At 43.9% G+C, this 24,340-nt stretch overlaps 1 protein-coding gene across 1 annotated transcript; it reads right to left on the bottom strand.

Moving 5' to 3' along the window:
* Window positions 1–2,041: 2,041 nt before the first annotated feature.
* Window positions 2,042–2,404, bottom strand: LOC149262855 (uncharacterized). Its single transcript, XM_089382317.1, has one exon. It carries the CDS (start codon window positions 2,402–2,404, stop codon window positions 2,042–2,044), a length of 363 nt encoding a protein of 120 aa, XP_089238443.1.
* Between the last annotated feature and the right edge of the window lie 21,936 nt (window positions 2,405–24,340).

Raw genomic sequence — 24,340 nt, 5'->3', positions numbered from 1 at the left:
TCTTTGCATGAGGACTCCTCAAGAAATCTCCTATCACTACATTGTGCGGAGTGACTAGTAATTGCCCATTTACCAACTCAAATGGACTATACCCTGTTGTAGAACTCTTCTACATGTTGTAGTTGAATTGAGCTACATCTAAGAGTTTAGGCCAATTCTTTTGATCAACTGTCACATAATGTCTCAAGTAGTTCTCCAACAATGCGTTGATTTTCTCAGTCTGCCCATCTATCTATGGATGGTAACTCGAACGCATCAACAATTCTATCTCAACTAGATTGAACAATGTGGTCCAAAATCTACTTGTAAATCGTGAATATTGGTCCAAAACCAAGCTCAATGGAATTCCCCAATACTTCACTATGTTCTTGAAGAACAACTCCGCAGTCCTCTTAGCTCCACAAGGTATATTTGTTGGAACAAAGACATCATACTTGGAAAAAGTATCAACCACGACCATGATCCCATTATACCCCTGTACTTGTGGTAATTGAGTGATTAATTCCATCAAGACACTCATCCATGGTCTCTCTGGAATCGGTAAAGGCTACAACAATCCTCCCTACCTCTGAGTGTCTGATTTTTCCTGCTGAAAAATGATGCACGCATGTACATCCTCCTCTACATCCTCCCTCATATTTTCCCAAAAGAATCCTCTCTCCAGTAATGCTAAAGAACAATGCTGCCCTGGGTGGCCAGCCAATGGAGAATCATGGAATTCCTTCAAAAGGTGCCTTCTAAGCCCAGATGACTTTGAAACATAAAGTTGGTTCCCAAAGAACAAGAGTCCATCTCGGAGAAAAAACTTATGTGTCTTACCCTCCTTTATCTATTTCACTATATTCTACGCTTGAGTATTAGCCTCAATTCTCTCCTTGATCTTATTCTGCACCTCTTCTGTCATCTGTACTCGACTCCTACTTCGTCTTGCCCGGTCTTCCTCCCCCTCCAATGCTGCTAATTGTCCCTTCCTACTAAGGGCATCTGCAACTGCATTGAGTCTACCCGGTGGGTACTCAATAGTCATGTCGAACTCTGCCAAGAAGTCATGTCAACAAGCTTGCTTTGCTGACAGCTTTGGTTGTGATGAAAAATAACTTGCTACAACGTTGTTAGTTTTGAAAACAAAAGGATTCCCAATCAAGTAATGTCTCCATACCTGCAAACAATGGATGATCACAACCATCTCCTTCTCATGAACCATATACCTCCATTCTCTATCTTGCAACTTCCAACTCTCATATGCCACTAGATGCCCATCCTGCATAAAAACCCCTCTAATATGAAAATATGAAGCATCTGTGTGTACCTCAAATGGTCATTTGAAGTCTGGTAACTTTAGTATCATTTCTGAAACCATCCTCTTCTTTAAATCATCAAATTACAATTGACATTTCTCCATCCAACTCCATCGCTTGTCCTTCTTCAGAAGGTCTGTCAGTGACGATGTTACTTTGGAATACCACTCTACGAACTTTCGTTGGTAGTTGGTCATGCCCAAAAACACCCTCATATTATGGAAATTCTTTAGTTCAACCCAATCCTATATCACCTTCACCCTATTCGTCTCCATCCGTATGTACCCTTGACCCACGATGTGTCCAAGAAACAGAATCTTGGTTTGGGAAAACACACACTTCAACTTCTTCAAGTACAAATGACTCTTCTACAGCGCCTCAAACACCAAAGCCAAGTGCCTCTTATGATCATCCATGTTATCACTATACACCACGGTGTCATCCAAGTACACCACCATAAACAAATCCAAGTATGTACATAGTACATCGTTCATCAAAGTGCAAAATGTAGCAGGAACATTGTGCAACCCGAATGGCATGACAAGGAATTCAAAGCTTCCATACCTTATCATGATTGTATACTTCCTCTCATCTCCTTCCGCTATCTGTACCTGATAGTACCCATGCCTCAAATCGAGCTTAGAAAACACTCAGGCTTTCACAAGCTTATCGAAGCAATCTGCAGCTAATGGCAAAGGGTATCTATTCTTTATCATTTTCTTGTTAAGAGCATGATAATCACATCACATCCATAGCTCATTCGTATATTTCTTCCACCAGAACAATACTAGAGCTCCATATGGGGACCTTGAAGTTCTGATGAAACCTGCATTAGTTAAATCCTTTAACTGTTGTTTCAACTCCTCCAACTTAGGTCCTAAAAACCGATAGTAAGCTTTTGTTGGAGGTTGTTTCCCTGGCTCTAGCTTAATGCTATGATCCATCACACGCCTTGGTGGAAGCTTCTCTGGTAGCTCATCGTGCATCAAATCTGCATAATTCGCCAGCAGCTCGGAAATCTTATATAGAATAGGTGTCCCCACTCCATCATTGCTATCGACCTCTCTGATAACTGTCTCATATGTATCTACATCTGACTCCCACATAGCTTTCTCCAAACTTAGTGTAGAAACATGTTGCACCTTGACTTCCTTCCTTTGCTTATGAGTAGGCAAAGTCCAAGTCTATGATCCTCCAATCAACATAACCTCATCACAGAAGGGAGCGATAACTACTCTATTTCCCTTCAAGAAATCCTACCCCAATATCACATCAAAATCGTTCATCTCCATCACTGTGAAGTCCAACCAACCTTGCCAATCTTTGATTTGCACCGGCACTTCATGTGCCAATCCTACCACTCTAGCTCTGATACCACTGGTCACGCCCCTACCCCGACAGTACTCTTCCAACCGCACGATGGGGGGTGTGGCACCACCACCCACTTTCTTTTTAACAATACTTGTAAGTTTGGATTGCGCCTACTTTCTATACTTAGTTTATTTTTCAACTTTCCTAAGTATAAAATTCACATACACAGTGGAAACATTCAATTAATCATCTTCATCGTTATTACCATTTACACATATGCACAGCAGATATTTTAATGGAAGGGGCAACTCCTTGGAATATGAGTCAACAGATCACCTTCATCAGCATTGGAGAATAAGACTCCACAAGAGGTATGGACTAGTAAGAAACCCTCTCTTTCACATCTGAGAGTATTTGGATGTGATGCATATGTACATGTTCCAAAGGAGAAAATAACCAAGTTGGATAGTAAATCTGAAAAGTGCATCTTTATTGGGTATAAGTGATGAGCCCCAATTTTTGGTACAATTTGGGCTCATATTGGCCTACTTACCTTGTTCAACCATTCATCTTTTACCGCTTATGCATTCATTTCTTGGTTTATTCGTGTTGTTTGTAGGAAGAAGGGTAGGCATTCTATCTACGTGACTAATACATGATGATTTCAGGTTTTTGGCATTAAAAGGGAACAAGGACCACGAAAAAGGAGACAAGGAGACAGTAAGGTGGCACTGCTTGTTATAGACATTTTTGGGCCTTGCATCACTGAGCATGAAATGTCAATAATCAAGGGATCCAAATTCCCTAAACATGTTGTTCCTACCCCTAGAGGAACAAGGCCAACAAACCACAATAGTTAACAAAAGTTCTCCACCTGAAAACACTAAAAAAAAAAGGCAATTCTGGATCATGTCAACTGCTCCACTGAGCATCTGCGCTGAATGTCAACTGCTCCACTGTCTACCTGTGTTGAATGTCAACTGCGAAGAAGGCTACCTGCGCTGAGCGAGTTTGGAAAAGTGGCAGAGTCATTCCTCAAGGTGTCAATGCCCAGGAAGCTTCCAAAATGACACTTGGATCAAGGAATTCGACTGGTGATGAGTAAGAGGTTCCAAATCTCCAAGTGGAAGCAAGAACGTCCAAGTGGACTCAATAACTGAAGTGGGAGAGGACACTAGTCAGCTTCATGCCAGCCTCAAGCTGACTCATCCTTTCTCCAAAACTCCTATATATAGATCTCTCTCATGAGGTCAGAGGAGGCTGGAATTTAGTATTTGCAAAGAATTGTTGTTGGTTTGTGGCTAGAAACATTGGGTGTGTTATGCTTTGAAGGGAATTGAAGAAGGAATTCCATTCTTCTGGGAAGGAGATGCTGGATTGGAGCCCTATGGGTTGTATCTCTTCCTGAACCCTGTTACTTTCAATAAAGCTATCTTGATTCTTTCCTATATGCTGGTGTATTTTGTATGATTGCATTGGTGTATTTGATTTACTTCTAATCCTGAATCATTTATGAATATGTATATGTGCCTTTGTTTGTGTTCTTCTCTTGTCGCAAGTAGCTGTTCTCTTGTCACAGGTAGATGTTCTCTTGTGACCTCGTGGGATTCAAGTAGTTGTTCTCTTGAGCAAGTGAGGAGGCAAGTAGCTGTGGACACACAAAGAGAAGAGGATCTAGTTCGAGGGACAACCAGAAGACAACGGTAAGTCTGCCGATCTCCTCTCTTTCATATTTCATAAAGGAAGAAATCATGATAGTTGTATTCGTTTGTTTCTAAGGCGCTGTCACACCTTAGGTGGATAGGATCGTCCTAAATAGGCATTTTTACCCACAAAAAATTGGCGACTCCACTGGGGAAGAACTTGTTTATTCATTTCATTTGTGTTTCCGTCATTTGTTTACTTCATAGACTTGACAACAACTTTGAACTGCAAAGTGAGAAGTTGCTGCTTTGATCCAGTATGTTGGACTTGTCTATGATCTAAACTAGATCCACAAATGATTTGATTGATCCTTGTGATAGTCTTTAGTACCCTATCAAAGCATCCCTCTGTTTATACCTTGCTTGTGTTTCTGATTTGGCCTGAAACGGTTGATTTTTGAGCATTTTGTGACCCAGAAACCAAGGGAAACGAGAGTTTTCCCTTTCAGCGCAGACACTGTGAAGGTAGTCTGCATTTCAACGCAGGTCCCGAAGGGGCTACCTGCGCTGAATGTCAAACGGAAAGTGTTGTACCTGCGCTGAACTAGTGTGGCCTTGTGCAGCTGGGGTTCTTTGTCCTTTATTGCCCTGTTTTGATCTCTGTTTTTGCAGCCTTCAACCAGCATTGGTGCTAGTCTGATAAACCTTTTCTTTGCCTGAATTCCGCCCCATTTTTGTACAAAAATATTGTGAATGTTTTTATGTGTTTGTGGCGTCATTTACAATCTTCCTTTGCATGAGTAAAGTGGTCTTTCTGTAGCCTTTGATTCAGATCTGATTGAGATTGATCTTCGAAGAGAGTTCATTGGCTGTTTGTTCAGATTGATCATAGTTTTACTTTTGCTTATTGGTTTGAGTTTGTTCTTTTCAAAGTATCAAAAACAAGTATTTATTTTGAAAATCGCAAAGTGATTGTAATCTCTTCTACCCTTGTTGATTTCGAAGAAAGAGAACTTGTTTATTTTGATCATTGTAAAAGCAAATTCAAAGTTGTGCAAAAAGCTTTCTTTGTAGGCATTTATACTAAGAAAGTGAAAAAAAACACCTGCATTGTGCATTTTGCATTTGATAAGTTTGCATGTTGGATTTAGGGAAAGTGCATTAGAGTGTGCTGATTGCTCTTTGAGAAAAGATAGTCGCTCTCTTTTCCCTTAGTAGCTAGGATTTTCAAAGTTGAAAGATTGTAAAGCTTGCTTATCATCTTAGACTGCATTTAGGAATTTGTATCATACATCTCGTGGTGAACCTTGAAAGGCAAACTTTAAAAATATCAACCTAAAATAAACTGAATGAACCTAACAACGCTTTGTAACATAACGCACAACATAGAGGTCTAGGCTAGAGACGTGTTCCGGCGTCGTTAAACATAGTGACTGTCGATCTCGAAGAAGGTGGGTGATTCCTCCTGAGAGTCGGTGGCGCTAATACGGATTGTGCTCCCACGTATCGTCGCGTATATATTGGGAGACCCCTATAGGCATATATCTTTTATCCTTAGGAAGCTGTGTCGGCCGCCCTACTGATCGCAATGCAGTGAACACAGCATTCACGAAGATCGACCACCCGTACCGTAAAACGTATTCTGTGGTTTTGCGAAAAGTTTGGCACACCCTCTGCCTAGATCTCCAGAGCAGTTTCTTTTGGCCTTTTTCAGACTCTATAACAGAAAATGTCCATCTGAGCATTTGTCACTTCGGGCTCGTTAAAACATCGAAGGAGACTAGAGTCATCTTTAGCTTTTTCTCGACTCTTTAAAACTGAAAAAGCAAGTTGTGTCTAAAGCGTCGTTAACAATTTATTTTAAACGGAACAATCACCCTTTAATCCTGCGTTGATCTTTAGGTTGAAAAGATGGAGCACACCAACCAAGGAATTCCCTTGGGTGGAAATCCTAGTCCCTTCTCCTCTTGGGGAGATGTTGGTGCGCCCCACATGGCCACATTGTCACTTCCAGGACTGACAATTGGCCTACCAGTTTGGCTCTTTTCAACCAATGTCGTTCAGAATACCACCACTCCTGAATAGTCAAGTCAACAGTTAGATCAGATAAGAGTTGCCTCCCAGCCTTCCACTTCATCTTCCTCCCCTCCTTACTCTTCGCTTGACGGAACCGGTCGATCAAACAATCGGGTTCCTAAGGAGAAGAAGGAGAAGAAGAAGAAAGAAAAGAAGAAGAAGGAGCCTAAGGCGACTGGGGGCAAACAAGTGTCATCTAACAAAAATCCACACACCGCACTCATAAGGCCTAAATCGCCATGCGTCATATGCAGGGGAGACCACTTCCATAGAGATTGTCCCTGTATCCCACGGATACTAAGAGACTGGTCCCCCCGTTTGCACAATTCGGGAGCATCGACCTCTGATAGTCATGTCGACTGCTCGACGTCAACTAGTGGGAGTGAAGCTTCAGGACAGAGCGGGAAAGCTAAATTTCCCTGCAGACTGTGTGAAGGCGATCACGCCATCCACCGTTGTCCCTTCTTAGACGAGGCAAAAAGAGTTCTGGAAGATCGCCCGATTTTACAAGCGAATCTTCCTCCTGGATATCAAAGACTCCTGCCAAGTCCCTCACTAGTTGAGAATCTGGCTGAGCCACTTAGATGGTCAGCCGAAGCACCTGTCATTGAAGAAGAACCGTCTGGATCCATGCCTGACAAAAGTCAAAAGGTTGATACGGCAGTTGACCCGGTTTTGCCTTCAGAGGCTCCATCTTCGAATGACACTGTCACAGAGGAGAATCAAGATGACACCGTCCAGATTCTCTTCATCAGCACTGAATCTGACGATCAAGGGGGCAATGCCACCATTCCTTTGTCGCAAGAAGGAAGTTCATCAGAGCGCTATCCGGCCGTATATTCGGTCCCACCACCAAGCAACCTGGTTGTGTCCTTTGATTGGAACCAACTAGGCAGACCCCGCTTGCCAGCCAATGTGCCATTCAGAATTATTTGTCAAATATACAGAATGGTAATGGCTGGCACTATCATTGATGAGAGGGCATCTATGAGTATCCTTTCCTCTATTTCTTGGAAAGCGCTTGGTTCGCCAGCGCTTTTAGTTGAGATGAGAAATCTATTAGGTTTTGATAAAGGAACCAGTCGACCTTTAAGGATCCTCCCCAATGTGCCTATAACATTGAAAGGGAAGACCGTTCAAATGAACGTGATGGTCGTTCAAGGACCCTTGGATTATAACCTACTCCTTGGATGAGACTATATATATTGCATGGGAGTTGTAGTCTCCTCACTCTTTAGAGTAATGTGTTTTCCGCATGAAGGAAGAATCGTCAAGCTCGTGGACCAACTTTCGTTCCTCGAATCACACATCGCAAATAGTCATGTGCCATCCCTAAATGGTCTATTCATGCAAGAAGTGTCTCAACCCACGGTCCGTCCTCCTGATGAGCGTGAGTAATCCGGGAGGATATGACTGGAACCCAGGGGGCATGCATCCTGGCTTGCTTCGGCAGGGGAACTTTGGGTATAGGGTAGGTTTCCGCGGGAGAATATGAATAGTCTGTACCCTGTCCGTGGTTGGAAGAGGGGTTGTTCTGGAATAAGATTCTCTTCTCAAAGTTATGTGAGAGGGCGGGGGTCGTCACTCACCTTTGTTTATTTCGGTAGACATTGCCGAGGAAGTGTTTTGTTTGAAAGATTAACGAGACAATCTTTGGGTAACCTGAAAGAGGTAAGCCTCTCCCGGTGAAACGAAAGTTTCGATGGAATTGAAGTAGAGGTAACCTTGAAACTCTGTTTTATACCTGGGGGCATGCAAACCTTTTGGAGTGCAAGCAAAGAGCGGTTATTTATCTGTTTTTTGGGTTAGCCGTTTCCTAACTTGCATAAAGAAAGGAGAGTGAGCATAGCTTTGGTAAGGCGCAAGCTCTATAAAAAATGGAATCTTTCATGAGACACTCTTATCTTATGACTGGGTAATCGAGCAGTTTTAGCATAAATTTCATGCTCGTTAAAAAATAAACGCAAGATCCGAGCAGTTTTAACGCGGTCTTCATGCTCGTTAAAAAATAAATATAAGCAGTGAGCAGAGTTTCCTCCAGTGTTTAATCTCATTTTTAACTAAAAAATGAACCTATCCCGGTAAATAACCACTGTGATCGTAAATTTATCAGCCATAAAAACCTTGGTCGTGTTTGCACCTGCCACCTCCACTTTTCATTTGGCCGATCGTTCACCTCCATATGATTGTTTACCCATTTTGAGGAACAGCTGCGAAGAGTGATTTCACCTAGCCATCCTTGTGACACTGCCGTGATTGGAAAATTCCAACCTGTACCTGGAGTCAGTTGCTATCCCTGTTTATCACTCGTTCCTCAAAAGACGAGTCTTCTTAAGCTCTTTTCAACTGACTCGTAAAATATGAAAATATTGCCAAGTTTTGGCCTTCCAGCTCGTTAAAAGGACAGGAAAATCTATCCCTCCTCTAGATTTTAATCTTTTTGGACCTGAGGGATTATTGCACAAAAAGGTCGAGCGCTTGTTTTATTCGACTCGTTAAAGTTATCGAAAACTCATCCCTTCTGTATTGTTTTATACTTTTTCGGACTTAAGGGATTAGATGACGAAAAAGGAATTTTGGAGTTGACTTTATATACCTTTTCAGACTCTCTAAAAATGAAAAGGACCGAGATATCCTTGTCGTTAGACTCGTTAAAATGATTAAATAGCGACAAACTTGTCTTTAGACGAGAACGAGTTTCCCTATCGCTAGGCTCGTTAAAACATAGCGATGGGCTTGCCCGAAGGGCAGATTATAGAACAAGCATATGTTATCCTCCTCAAGCTTGACAAAAATAAAGAGGTACTGGTTAGCAATGACTGGGGAAAAATTGGGACAAATCAAGAAAACTTTGATGGTAGCAGGTCGCTCTTGAACATGACACTTTTCCTCCGTACCACATTCGGGTTGGGTTGTTTCATTCACCGGTCACATCACCATGGTCTCGCCATACCATCCATATTTGGGGTAATGCTACCGATCCATCGCATCAGTGTCACCATATGTTCAAGAGAAGTCATTCAGAAAGAGTCAACCGGGTTCCATCCACTGCCATACATTATCCTTCATCCATTCATGACCGCCACCCTGAATCATATATCACAGATTGTTTTCACCTCCATTAAAATCATTAGCTCCGTTCCGTGTCACTGATGTGGGATTCATTAAGGCCCTCCTTTGACGGATCGCTCCTTGTCGACATCAGCTCATTATCCAAGGAGTTGATCTAGGAACAACCCCTTTCAATACTTTGAAGCTTGCATGCCTCAATGGCAAGTTTCTCACTTCCTGCGACAGGTATACATCAATGACCTTCGACCAGCAGATTTTGCGTGGTGTTCGACGCCAAGTCCTTTATTCACACCACGTGAATTGTACTGCAGTACCTTGAGGATCATTATCATTATCGGTGATTCCTCTCGCGCTTGTTAACGGTTTACATCATTGATCGGTAATCAAGCGATGTCTTTCCATGTTCGACTTCAGCGCAATTCTCACATGGATCGACTTGTACTTAGAGTGAAGATCGAACGAGTTTTAAGACCCCGGATCTAGTTTCATCCATCCGGGCTGCGATATATATTCAGGAAAAATAAAGACATTTGACATGTACATCATTGCAGCAGATGATCATCCTATTCAAAGGATGATAATTTCACCAAAATTATCAGTCTACCATCAGATGATCGTCTGTTCTATGTACGAAAATAAATTTATAAAGCTGAGCATGGGAATGCCCGCCTCATCTAGATCATGAAAGTAGTATGAATCATAATGTATTGTATTGTATTTTATTACAGGTCTCCTCCCAGCAGATGGATGAACTTCGGACCCTCCTGGATAAAGCATTTCACCCGATAAACGGCCTCATACTTTAGGGGGCAACTGTTATAGACATTTTTGTGCCTTGCATCACTGAGCATGAAATGTCAATAATCAAGGGATCCAAAGTCCCTAAACATGTTGTTCCTACCCCTAGAGGAACAAGGCCAGCAAACCACATCACTTAACAAAAGTTCTCCACCTGAAAACACTCAAAAACAAGGCAATTCTGGATCATGTCAACTGCTCCACTGAGCATCTGCGCTGAATTTCAACTGCTCCACTGTCTACCTGCGTTGAATGTCAACTGCAAAGAAGGCTACCTGCACTGAGCGAGTTTGGACAAGTGGCAGAGTCATTCCTCAAGGTGTCAATGCCCAGGAAGCTTCCAAAATGACACTTGGATCAAGGAATTCGACTGGTGATGAGTAAGAGGTTCCAAATCTCCAAGTGGAAGCAAGAACCTCCAAGTGGACTCAAGAACTGAAGTGGGAGAGGACACTAGTCCGCTTCATGCCAGCCTCAAGCTGACTCATCCTTTCTCCAAAACTCCTATATATAGATCTCTCTCATGAGGTCAAAGGAGGCTGGAATTTAGTATTTGCAAAGAATTGTTGTTGGTTTGTGGCTAGAAACATTGGGTGTGTTATGCTTTGAAGGGAATTGAAGAAGGAATTCCATTCTGCTAGGAAGGAGATGCTGGATTGGAGCCCTATGGGTTGTATCTCTTCCCGAACCCTGTTACTTTCAATAAAGCTATCTTGATTCTTTCCTATATGCTGGTGTATTTTGTATGATTGCATTGGTGTATTTGATTTACTTCTAATCCTGAATCATTTATGAATATGTATATGTGCCTTTGTATTGTGTTCTTCTCTTGTCACAAGTAGTTGTTCTCTTGTCACAGGTAGTTGTTCTCTTGTGACCTTGTGGGATTCAAGTAGTTGTTCTCTTGAGCAAGCGAGGAGGCAAGTAGCTGTGGACACACAAAGAGAAGAGGATCTAGTTCGAGGGACAACCGGAAGACAACGTTAAGTCTGCCGATCTCCTCTCTTTCATATTTCATAAAGGAAGAAATCATGATAGTTGTATTCGTTTGTTGCTAAGGCGCTGTCACACCTTAGGTGGATAGGATCGTCCTAAATAGGCATTTTTCCCCACCACACTGCTGGTTTTTAGGAGAGGATGTCCATAGTCTTGGGGACCTTCCTTGTGATTCCCACCGTAGCTCCGAGCTCCAACCAATCTCCCCATCGAGCTTAGAGGCAGCCAACCGTTCTACAGGAACAGTAGTTACAACTGTTCTACAGGATCAGCAGTTTAACCTTCAGTTGGACAGCCAAGCTCCACAAATCAAGGAAACCTGTTGGATTATCATTTTGCATAAATACTGAGGTCGTAGCCTCTGATAGGAGCTTTTTGAACTTTTGCATTACGATTGTAATTTCGAAGTACGAGCTACAGCTCGGTGTTGGTTCTTTTTGTAAGCCAGTTTTGGCATGACATCAGATTTTTAGTTATGAATAAAGGCAGGCAGATTTTGATCTCATTCTGAGTTTCTAAGGGAGCTATAGCTCTCAGGTTAGGGCCCAACTTGAGAGCAATAGACCTCCTCTGTGTTGTAATGTTATTTGCCTTTCGTTCCAGCACCTTGTTTCTTTACTTTGACATGCAATTCGAATTTACAGTCTGCTGATTTAGTTTTCGTGTGATTGAGTAGGATTAGCTTATGGTTACTTTGCTTTCAGCTGCTTAGATTCGATAGGAGGTTTGTAATACACTCGAGCTCCAAGAAAAAGGTTGTTAGATATCACTACCATCTCTGCTTAGGGATTGGGGTGCAGTCCATATCAACCACCAAAAAGAAACGCAGTCTTTTACTTCCATACAAGCTGCAACATAGTCATTTTCGTTGAAGATCCATCCATGCACTTTTGATATTGAACCATACTTCTACATCTTTCATTCCATGCATGGCTTCTTTCCTCGGTTTTCCATTTTTGTTCATAGGTTTAATGGCATAGGTATCATAGGTTAATGAATTCTCGTTGTTGGTGCAAGACATAAGCCATTTGTTTCATTTACACTGCTCCATATCATTCCACTTCCTTCTTCTTCTTCTTGATCTCTCCTCAAGCCACCTACTCGGCTTCTGTCCAGCTCATTTACCCTCCAACTCATCCATTGCCACGTAGCTTCATCTTCTTGACCTTTCATTGATCCCATTCTCCCATCCACCAACCGACTTCATGCATTCTTTCTCTACCTTATTTCTCTGCCCCTGATCCATCACAAGTTCCATCTCCACCTTACCTATCCACCCAAGCCGTTCCATCACTTCACCAACACACAAAACTTCCACCTACAGCACATCCTGTAGAAGGTAGCAGACTTCCTGTAGAAATTCCTTAGTTTCCTGTAGGATCCCCTACAGACATCCTGTAGGAGCCTGCAAACTTGGTTGCCGAGCATCCGAACGTTGTAGACTTCTGTGGACCAATGCTAGGGACCCTATGGGACCTCTCCCAGCCATCCTGACCTTGCCCATTCTTTCCTTCCATTCGAACTGCTCCTGCACAGTCAAACCCTAATCAAAAGCATCATCACAATAAATCCAACCACTTAATGAAAAAATAAAAAAACATGTCTTTTCAGATGCAAGTAGCTTAGATGCATGTATTTCAGCTCACTGCAAGTAATGGCATCATTGGTAGAAGTTTCATTCACAAGTTTTGCATTGTAAGGGCCTAGCTAGTAAAATTAGGGTTTACTAGGGTTTTCATGCTTTGTTGGCTTTCAGTTTCTTTCTGCAAGTAGATTAGCCTCCTTTGAGTTATCTTTCGTCCATCACTCATAAAGCTTCTTCTGTGAGCATATAGAAGTTGGCTTGAGCCCTAGCGGACTTGTGCCAGCTGACCAAGTGACAGCTGCGACAAGAGCTAGTACTTGTGCATACAACACCGTCGCTTCCAAGTTTGTACGAACTACCGGGTTGATAAAATTAGTGATAGGAAGCTCTAGGAGTTGTAGCATTATTGCTACAATACTAGAGCCCACCATCTTTTTGGCGCCGTTGCCGGGGAAGCGTCAGAGTATTAGTAATTGTTGATTTTCTTATATTTTCTTACTCTTGCCTTCTGCTAAGTAGTTTATTTCATTTCCATTCTGCAAAAGTAGCATAGACATTTCCTGCTTTCATAGATTAGCATTTCCTACTTTCATAGATTAGCATTTCCTGCTTTCATAGATTAGCATTTCCTTTCTGCAAGCGTAGACTAGCATTTCCATTCTTGCAATTTCATTTGAGCAAAGTAGATTAGTTCTTTCATGCTTTCAGTTTAATTTTGCATCTTTCATAGTTAATTGTAGATAAATCTGTTTCAGTTTTGCAAGTACCAAAGGAAAAAAAGCAAAAACAATCAAAAGAAAAAGAAAGTCTTTTCCATTTCATGCCTCGTAGGAACCGAGATAGATCGGGCAAATTCCTACCAAACACCCCCACCACATCACTGAGTCACCCTTCTCTCTTCTTTGGTGACAGTGACCCAGAAGAACCTATAGGTGAACATCCCGAGATATACAAAGATCCTATAGTAGAAGAAGAGTTAGAGACCACTCCATCTGAAGCTATGGCTGACAATAGAAGAGAAGATGAGAGAATAGAAGGTGCCTTCCCCATCTGAGAGACCAATGGAGAGATGAAAATGAAGAACATTAGCCCCTCCGCCTTACCTCACTTCCATGGGCTGACTACTGAAGATCCGGATACATTCCTGTTTGAGTTTCTTGTCCTTTGTAGAACCTATGACTATACTGAAGATGAGCAAAAGCTGAAACTTTTCCCTTCCACTCTTAAGGATGCAGCATTACGTTGGTTCATGGGCTTACCTGGGAATAGTATCACCACTTGGGCTCAGATGCAGCAAGATTTCAATACCAAGTACCAGGATTATTGTAGGTCTAAGGAAACCAAGGGAGAAATCTTTAGGATGACCATGGGAAATGATGAGTCCTTAGAGGATTATTAGGAGAGGTTCCAACTAAGCTATAAGCGGGCCAGGTGCACACTTGACCCTGAATCCCTCAAGTTGGTCCTTCTCCGGGGAGTCCCTGAAGACCTCTTAGATACCCTTCACATGTTAGCTGGGGGGGAATTTACCAATTGCCTTATGAGGACATCAAGACTGTGTTTAGAAACCACTCCAGGGCAGCTAGGAAACGAGGTAGGGGAAACCTCCTCTCAACTAGTGTCCCTTTCTCCAAACATGAGCTTGCAAATCAATTAGAAGATCTCAAGAGTGAGGTGAGATAGACCATTGCCATGCAGCTGGACACATTCAGAATCCAGCAGAAGAAAGAAGAAGCTGAGAGAGCCTTGGCTGTCTTCTGCCCTAGGTGCACCAGGAGACACCCTAAGAACAAACGCCCATTGCATTCGGTTGAAGTATGTTTCGTTTGTGAGGAGGACCATCCCACAATTCAGTGTCCAACCTTACCTGGGTTTAAATCCATGTACCAAGGGACAAAAGCTCCCACTGAACCTCTCTATTACCTCAACCAAAGGAGGCCACAAGGATCTAGACCTTATCAGCAGGGGATGCAAGGGGCACCTCAAGCTTATTACAACCCCAACCAATCGATTCCTATGCCTTCCTGGGGTCCCCCTGCTCATCCTTCATGGTCCATGCCTCCTCCATGGTCTTATCCACCTCAGTACCCCGCTCAACCTACTTTTCATTCATATCATTCACATGTCCAGCCATAGCCTCAATGGAATGCACCTCAGTCGGGGTGGACGCCCCAATACAACACTCCTCCTACCATCTTTCCTCCACCACCAGTTCAACCTCAGCCATTACCTCCTACTCCTCCAAGGCAACCTCAAATGCCTGCTCAACCGAACCCAAACCCCAACAATAGACAGGCCCAGCAGGTATACACTGGGGAAACCTCATGCCCTACCTATGTTGTGGAGATCCAGGAGATCAATCTTCGATCTGGAAAGACTCTACCAGATCGCCAACCTCCTCCCCCAGAGGATGAGGAAGATAAATAGGAAAGTGAACCAAAGGCTATTCCACCCTTTCTTGAGAGGCTAACAGCCACCACACAACCCAACCCAGAGGAGGATGAGCTTCTGGGTGAGCTCAATCAGTTGTCTGTAAAAATACCACTTCTCCAAGCCATCAAGGATGTGCCAATATACAACAAGCTGGTTAAGGAAAAGTGCTTCAAACACCCAGGCAGGCAGAAGAAAGATGCTTCAACCATTAATGTCATAGGAAAACTGTCTGACCTGATGCTAGGACAAGTCATCTGCCCAAAGTACCTAGATCCTGGAAGTCCTGTAGTAGATGTCCACATCAATGGCACCATCATACCCCACACCTTGATTGATCTGGGGGCTGCCATTAATGTGATGACCAGGGATACCATGCTCAAACTCAATCTTCAGGGTTCCTTGAGGAAGACCTCAACAGTACTGCAATTAGCAGATCGCTCCACCGTGACTCCCGAAGGGATTGTGGAGGATGTCTTGGTCTCTATTGACTCTTGGGAATACCCTGCAGACTTCCTGGTTCTGCAACCAAAGGAAAAGCTTACTGGATATCCTCTCATTTTTGGAAGGCCTTGGTTGGCTACTGCAGATGCTTACATAAGTTGTCGTGCAGGAAACATGACCATCAAAAATGGTCCCATGTCCAAGCAGCTAGTCCTATACCCTCCTGCCCAACCCTCCTTAGAGCATGACTTACCACTCTGGTTGGAAGAAGGAGAGGAAGACGAGGTGTACTCAACACCTCTGTGCACCTTAGATACCACTAGAAGAGACCCCCCAACCGAGGATGACTTGATCAAGACCTTGATCCAGAATCCACCTTCTAGTGCACTGCCCTTAGAAAAATTGGTGGAGGATGCCCAAGCTAGCACCTTAGTGGATCTTTGTACAACCAACCCTGTTACTCCCAGAGTCAAGAATGTGGAGTTTGGCCCTGAGAAAGCATTGAAGATCAGCTCCTCCATATCTCCTTCCCAAGAAAAGGAGCTGTGTAGTCTGTTGGCCAACCACCTAGATGCTTTTGCTTCGAGCTATAAGGAAATGAAAGGAGTCCATCCTTCGGTTTGTACCCATCATATATACATCAAAGAGGATTGTAAAATGGTTAGGCAACCCCAGAGGAGAATGAATCCAGCTCTTAAGGACATTGTCAAAGAAGAATTGCAAAAACTGTTGGATGCAGGATTCATCTACCCCATCTCAGATAGTGAATGGGTGTCCCCTCTGGTGTTGGTTCCCAAGAAAAATGGGAAATGGAGAATCTGTGTGGACTACCGAGAACTGAACAAAGCTACCAAGAAGGACCATTTCCCTCTACCTTTCATAGATCAAGTGTTGGATGGACTGGCAGGAAAGAAGTTCTTCTCTTTCCTGGATGGGTTTAGCGGGTACAACCAAATCCAAATCAGCCCGGAAGACCAAGATAAGACCACCTTCACTTGTCCTTGGGGTACCTTTGCCTACCGAGTTCTTCCCTTTGGGCTATGGAATGCTCCTACTACCTTCCAGAGAGCTGTCTTGAGCATCTTCTCGGAGCTGGTCCATGATGCAGTAGAAATCTATATGGATGACTTTACTCCTTATGGGGCCAACTTCCAAGAAGCATTGTCCAACCTGGGAAAAGTCCTAACCAAATGCATTGAGATGAACTTGTCCCTTAGTCCTGAAAAATGTGAATTCCTAATGACTGAAGGGACCGTGCTAGGCCATACCATTTCTTGCCAAGGGTTGCAGGTGGATCCTAACAAAATTGCTCTCATCAAGAAGGTTCCACCTCCTCAAAAGGTAAGGGATGTTCGGAGTTTCTTAGGATTAGCAGGATATTACCGGAGATTCATTAAAGACTTCAGCAAGCTAGCCTCGCCATTGTTTGGCCTGTTGGCAAAAGATGTGGAGTTTAAATGGACTGACGATTGTCAGAAGAGTTTGAATGAATTAAAGGACAAGTTGGTGTCAGCCCCAATCCTGAGAGGTCCAAACTGGGCCCTACCTTTCCACATCCACACTGATGCCTCGAACAAAGCCATAGGTGCAGCTTTAGGACAAGTTGAGCAAAAACTTCCATATGCCATTTACTTTGTTAGCAAAAACTTGACCAAAGCTGAGCTGAATTCCACTGTAACCGAGAAAGAATTCTTGGTTGTGGTCCATGCACTGAACAAGTTCCGACATTATATTACTGGTTACCAGACCTTTCTACATACAGACCATGCTGCAATTAGATATTTAATGAATAAACCAGATGTGAATGCTCGTATTATTAGATGGTTACTTTTATTGCAGCAGTTTGATTTGACCATTGTTGACAAACCAGGTAGAGAAAATGTTGTTGCTGACTTTTTATCTAGATTGGATTTGTCTGCAGATGAGGATGGAACAATGGATGACCAGATGCCCGATGAACATCTGTTTGCTATTTTAGTACTCTCTCCATGGTTTGCTGATATAGCAAACTACCTTGTTTCAGCACAGTTCCCTCCGCACCTATCTTCCAGAGAGAAGGGAAGAATCATCAGAAAAAGTGCCTCATTTACTTGGATCAGGGGCAATCTGTTCAAGCTTGGCCCCGATCAGATCTTAAGGCGTTGTGTAAGGGAGGAGGAAGTCTTTGATATCCTCCTCACTTGTCATGATGGGCCTTGTGGAGGACATTTTGCAGCAAAGTGAACTGCCTTCAAAATCCTGCAGGCAGGCTACTATTGGCCCATAGTTCATCAAGATGTCCGAAGATATGTCAGCCAGTGTGACCAATGCCAAAGAATGGGGAAACCGACCCAAAGGGATGAGATGCCTCTCCAACCTCAAGTGACTCTTGAGCCATTTGAGAAGTGGGGCATGGACTTTGTGGGTCCAATCAACCCTCCTTCGAGGCAAAGGTCTTACATCATTGTGTGTACTGACTATTTGACAAAGTGGGCAGAGACTAAAGCACAGAAGAAAAGGTAGCCGAGTTCCTAAGAGAAAACATCTTCTATAAGTTTGGCTATCCAAGAGAGCTGGTCACCGATCAAGGGAGCCAGTTCACCTCCAACCTGGTTGAAGATCTACTAGCTCATCACAAGATCAACATAGGACTTCCACCCCTTATCACCCTCAAGAAAATGGGTAGGTGGAAGTCACCAATAGAGCATTGGAAGGGATCTTGACTAAGGTGGTGAGCAGCAGCAGAAAGGACTGGGAAGATCACCTGGTTGAAGCCACATGGGCTTAAAACACCACTTGGAAGACCACCACCGACTTCACACCTTATGAGCTGGTCTATGGGAAGAAAGCTTTGCTGTCCATTGAGTTTGAATACAACACTTTGAGGATGGCAGCTCAGCTGGACCTAGATCTCAGCCATGCACAACAAGAAAGGCTATTGCAGCTGAATGGCCTGGATGAGCACCGAATGCAGGCCCTCCTTCACTCAGAAGTGGTTCAACTTCAGAGAAAGGTGTGGCATGACAAACATATCCATGACAAGCAATTTCAGCCGGGAGATTGGGCTTTGTTGTATGACTCCAGATACAAAGATTTCAAAGGGAAGCTGAGAACCAGATGGCTAGGGCCATATTCAGTGGAAAAATGTCATGACAATGGATCTGTCCTTATTCGAACCATTGATGAGGAAGCCATTCCCATGCTTGTCAATGGGCATCGATTGAAGATCTACAGGAGACCTCTCTCAAGACAAGAGTTCATCAAAACTATGGAGAAATCTGTATTGGTCATAGAGAAGGGTTCTGCCTCTGCTTTTGGCATACCCTAAAGGATCTCAAAAAAAAAAAAATAAAAAAAAAAATAATAATAATAATAAAGATCCTTGGGTGAAAACCTCTCTGAGGCACCCAAGGCAGGTGGTAGGGGTGAAAACCTCATTGAGGCGCCCCTATTGTCTTTCAAAAAAAAAAGGAAAAGGTTTGAAAAAGATCCTTGAGTGAAAACCTCTCTGAGGCGCTCAGGGTAGATGGCACGGGTGAAAACCTCTTTGAGGCGCCCATGTTATCTTTCAAAAAAAAAGAGAAAAAAGAGGAAAAAGAAAAAAAACAATAAGCAAAATATGGTAAAATTGCATGCAGGTTGCAGATGTTCTATGGAGGAGAGGAAGCCTCTCAACTCAAAGCCAAGGGTCCTTATCATGTTGTCAAGGGACCTCACCAGCACCTCCTCCAAGGATACCCATGTTTTTTTCAAGGTATGTGCAATTTTATCATGGTTTGAATCTTCTACAGGAAGATGCAGTCTTTCTACAGGAAGACGCGGATTTTCTACAGGAAAGTGCAGACTTTCTACAGGAAGCCCGAACTTTCTACAGGAAGCTCTGTGTTCTATAGAAAACTTCCTGTAGAAGTTTGGGATGGCCCAGAATTCATTTTAAAAGGAGATCTAGCGACTAAGGATCGGTTTGGACGCATGCAAGCCTCTGTTGGCACCCTTACACATTGTTGTTACCTTGCTCCACCATCCTTGTCGACATGCAACCAAGTTCCCTGCACCAGCAAAGCAGATCGATGAGTTCTTGCGGGAAAAGCCATTTTCAAAGATAAACAAGTGCTGAGATCTCATACCACAGGCATCAGAAGCTCCAGGAGTGTGATCGAAAGGCCAGATCCTCCGTCGTGCAGCATGCACCCAAGGAGGAAGAACTATTACGAGACACCCCGCGGGAATCCTGTAACAGTTAAACCTGCTAGAGTGGATACCATTCACAGCACCGCCATCTGCAATGAAACGCGGGCACATGCAGCCAAAGCATCCACTCCATCATCGGCAGCCTGTAACCATGAGCCTCCGGGTCTGTGTAAGTTCGCATGCAGCAAGTAGATCCACTCACCATCGTCCAAAAACTGGAAAAATCGTGTGCAACCACGCAGGTAAGTGTCTCGACCCTTCCTTCCATCAAATCGCATGAATTTTACTTTGAATTGTTTGCACAACGTAAAAGTGAATGGTTGAGCGGCCGTATGGCCAGTCGACTGGCCACGTCGGCTAGTTATGGTATAGTTGGATGTTTGGGTGGCGGCCACTACAAAGAGAATGAGCAGCACGCACGTGAGAACACTCCCGTCGGAAGCAATGAGTTTAACAGAAAGAGGCGGCGGCAGATCTGTGGGAATGGATGCGGCAGCAAGTGAACACGCAGGCGAATGATGGATGACGTCGCCCAACGGTCCGGCGGGGACAACTCACCCCCCGCGCCACGGATTGCGTCGATTCAAAATCTAATCAGCTAGATTGTGCGCATGCATTTATCAACCACCACTTCAAACTCGAGTGGCTATTCTGATCTCTTCTGCACTTTGATACGCCGAGCTTTTGGCTACCAGAACGCTGGTGAAGCACACCTCGAGCGCAGGCCAACTACAGTCCTCCCCGAAATTTGCGCACTGCTCCTACAGGAACACAGTTTCTACAGGAACGCAGTCTCTACAGGGATGTAGTTCTACAGGAAGGCGGGTTCCCCATGTAAAAAAGGTGGCAGAAAAAGGTAACCCTGAAACTCTTCATGCAATTGGTTTTCAAAGGTGGCAAGATCATCGTCCACAGTCTGGTCATAAAGATATCAGTGAAATTGTTGTTTGCTGTGCCTATACTGTCGTTCTACAGGATGTCAGTGTAATTAGACTGTGTTGAGATCCGCAGGGATAAATTTTGTGGATTATGTGCATGCTCTGTCTCAATAGACCAAATCTCTTTCGCTTTTGCCACCTTTAGTTAAAACAACCTTGTTCATCATGCCGGGTGGGTTTATTAGACGGGAACCCACTGATTCAACCAAGTTAAGGGAAAACCAGGAGGTGGTAGAACTCTTCACACAGGTTCAATGGATATCGTTTTGTGATAAATTGCAGGGTCACGATGATGAAGTAGTAGAAGAATTTTTGTAGGCTCTGAGGCCGAAATCCAAGACACTGGCCACAGTGAATTTCAGGGGCCTAAGCCTCAAGCTCACCCCGCAATATATCAGTCGAATCACTGAACTTCCAATGGGTCTGCCGTGGGATAAGGAAGAACGGAAGTTGAGCCAGCAGGCCAAGAAAGAATTCTTTCCACCTGAGGAGGAATTCTCGGAGGACAAAAATGGGGTGCGAAGAACGAGTCTGTTGCCACCATGGAATGAAGTCAGTTTCCAAATCATGAAATATATAACTTGTGAAGGCCGTTATAGCATCGTCTACGGGTATCACTTTTGGTTGCTTACTGAATTAAGGCACCGGAGTGAGCTTCCTGTAGAACAAAAATTGAGCATCCCTTATTTCCTGTTGCAGTCTCTAATTGAGTGTGCCACAAAGCTAAAAGAGGGCATACCAGATTAGATAGCCCACCATGGGCTGATAAAGCTTCTTGTGGAGGATGCGTTGCATTCATATAAGGTTCCCCTCTCATGGGAATCCTTCCGGAATTTGACAAGAGATGGAGACATTAAAATGTTGATTGAAGAAACGGGTTCTTCCAGCAGTGAGGAACAAGAAGCAGTGGCCGAGGGAAAGAGAGAAAAAGGCCAGAAGACCCCGACCACAGTGCAGAAGAAGGAACAAAAGAAGAAGCATGAAGAAAAGGATGACAAAGAAAAAGGTGGCATCCCCATCTTGTCAGCAAGAGAAAAGAGGTTGAAGAGCAGAATGGACAAAGCTGAGGTGGTCCACGTCAGCCCAAGTACCTCATCAGCACCTGCAACCAAATAAAAAAGCAAAACCCATGCGGCTAAGCAAAAAAAGGTGGTGACACCCGTGTCTACAGGAAAGCAGAAACAGGCTTCTACAGGAAGCCCGAAGACAGAGAAAGGGTCTTCTACAGGAAGCCCCGAAAAGGTGAAACCCAAAGAGAAGAAGGTGGATATTCTGGCACGGGAGGCAGCAGCTATATTAGCTGGCCTCAGCACACCACCTAAGCCAAAAGAAAAGAGGAAGAGGGAGACCCCTCTATACTTTAAAGCTCGAAGAAGTGTTAGGATAAAGACGGGCAAGCCACAGCCTCAGTCCAGCAGCCCGATTGTCATCGAAGATACACCTGCTTCTCCCAAGGAAAAGTCACCCTCCAGGATCACAGTAACCTACGAGAAGGGGAATCCAAAGAAAAATATGTGGCAAGAAAGGTTAGACCTGTTGACTAAAAAAACTCGGCTACAGGAAGCTGAAAATGTTCTACAAGACACTCTGGCCCGGCTACAGGAAACGGAAAAGAGGGAAGGAGAAGGACCCTCATCACCACCAAGGGAGGGTGAGGTAGAACCGCCTGAAGAGATAGAAAGAGAACATATACTAGAACCTAGCCCTTCGCCTAATCTGAGTTCATACTACACCTTTTTAGAGGCGGGCAAAATCATACCGTAGAAATTTACTGTGCCTCTATTTTTTGCACTAGAGGAAGAAAGAGTCCGTTCCCACACATGGATGCAGATCACCAAATCAAAGGGTGTGGCTGACATAGGCCCTTTACAAGAGCAACTCAAGGAGGTCAGGAGTGAATTCACCATGGCTAAACATGTGGCTAATTGCCAACGTGTGCTTCTAAAGGAAGAAAATCAGAAGCTGAGATTGCAACTACAGGAACTAAGGGCAGGGGCAGGAACATCCTCCAAAGACATCACAAAAGAACAACAAAGCAAAAAGGAGCTGACCACCAGTCTTGAAGAGCCAATGACACTTCTACAGGAAGCAGAACAGCAAACAAAAATTGAAGTGCAAGCTCTAAAAGAACAACTGCAACAAAAGGAAGCACAATTGGCCTGCATGGCCAGTTGGGCCATGGAGGCAATACAGTGCAGACCACCTGCAAAATCCTATGGATTATACTTAAAATATCAATGGCTGCAGTTCCAAATAAACACCTTGGCACAAAGAGATATTTCACATATCCAAAACCCACAACAATTTTCTGAATTGTGCAGTACTAGTTCGTCAGAAGACAAAGCCAAATTAGCAGAGTTTTACCTCCACAATTTGGCTTTGCCTAATGAAGTCTCCTGGGATCCCAATATTGCCTTGGGTGATATCCAATTGATGGCGTTCGCTTCATGGTTAAACCATGAGGATCAAAGAGCAGCTGAAGCAAAATCGGTCATGAACCGAGAAGTGAGCGAGCCACTGTTCATTCGAGCAGAACCAGAGGATACGGTGGCACTCATCTCAGCCCACCAACAGTTGGCTACTAATCCCACAGCTTCCTTGAGATTTATGGACCAACAGGCACAAGCCATAGCTCACTTTGAAGACATGGAAAGGTTGTTAGGAGAAAGTGTTGCCCAAGCATGTGCACGCAGATGGAGTACCTTGGCACACAGCTTGAAACTCCGAGAGTACCATACCCCCATTCGGATGAGGGAAGCTTTGGCAAGGGTTGAACTTTACAAGAAATCCATGCAAAGCCTCCAGGCCAGCTGGATTGGCCTTAAACTCAACCCACCACTGCTGCTAGGGTTGACTGAAGGCAATACAGAGGAGGATGACAGTCAACAATGGGAAGAAGTGAACAGGAAAGCAGGGTTTCATATCAATAGAGAGGACACTACCACAGAGCCTTGGGATGTAAGGGAAGCAGTGAAAGCAATGAAGGATGAAGATTTGGACTAAGTTGCTCAAGGATGAGCAAATGGTTTAGCTGGGGGGTGATGATGAGCCCCAATTTTTGGTACAATTTGGGCTCATATTGGCCTACTTACCTTGTTCAACCATTCATCTTTTACCGCTTATACATTCATTTCTTGGTTTATTCGTGTTGTTTGTAGGAGGAAGGGTAGGCATTCTATCTACGTGACTAATACATTATGATTTCAGGTTTTTGGCATTAAAAGGGAGCAAGGACCACGAAAAAGGAGACAAGGAGACAGTAAGGTGGCACTGCTGGTTTTTAGGAGAGGATGTACACAGTCTTGGGGACCTTCCTCGTGATTCCCACCATAGCTCCGAGCTCCAACCAATCTCCCCACCGAGCTTACAGGCAGCCAACCGTTCTACAGGAACATCAGTTACAACTGTTCTACAGGATCAACAGTTTAACCTTCAGTTGGACAGTCGAGCTCCACAAATCAAGGAAACCTGTTGGATTATCATTTTGCATAAATACTGAGGTCGTAGCCTCTGATAGGAGCTTTTTGAACTTTTGCATTACGATTGTAATTTCGAAGTACGAGCTACAGCTCGGTGTTG

This window comes from Pinus tabuliformis, chromosome 6, assembly GCF_031772625.1.
Source record: "Pinus tabuliformis cultivar Carrire ecotype Pingquan chromosome 6, CPIR1, whole genome shotgun sequence".
NCBI lineage: Eukaryota > Viridiplantae > Streptophyta > Pinopsida > Pinales > Pinaceae > Pinus > Pinus tabuliformis.
Note: the sequence above shows the minus strand (reverse complement) of the source record. Positions and strands in the feature narration are given on the sequence as shown.

Excerpts from the sequence above, each read along its gene's own strand:
- LOC149262855 (XM_089382317.1), bottom strand. The coding sequence starts at position 2,404 with ATGTGGGAGTCAGATGTAGATACATATGAGACAGTTATCAGAGAGGTC.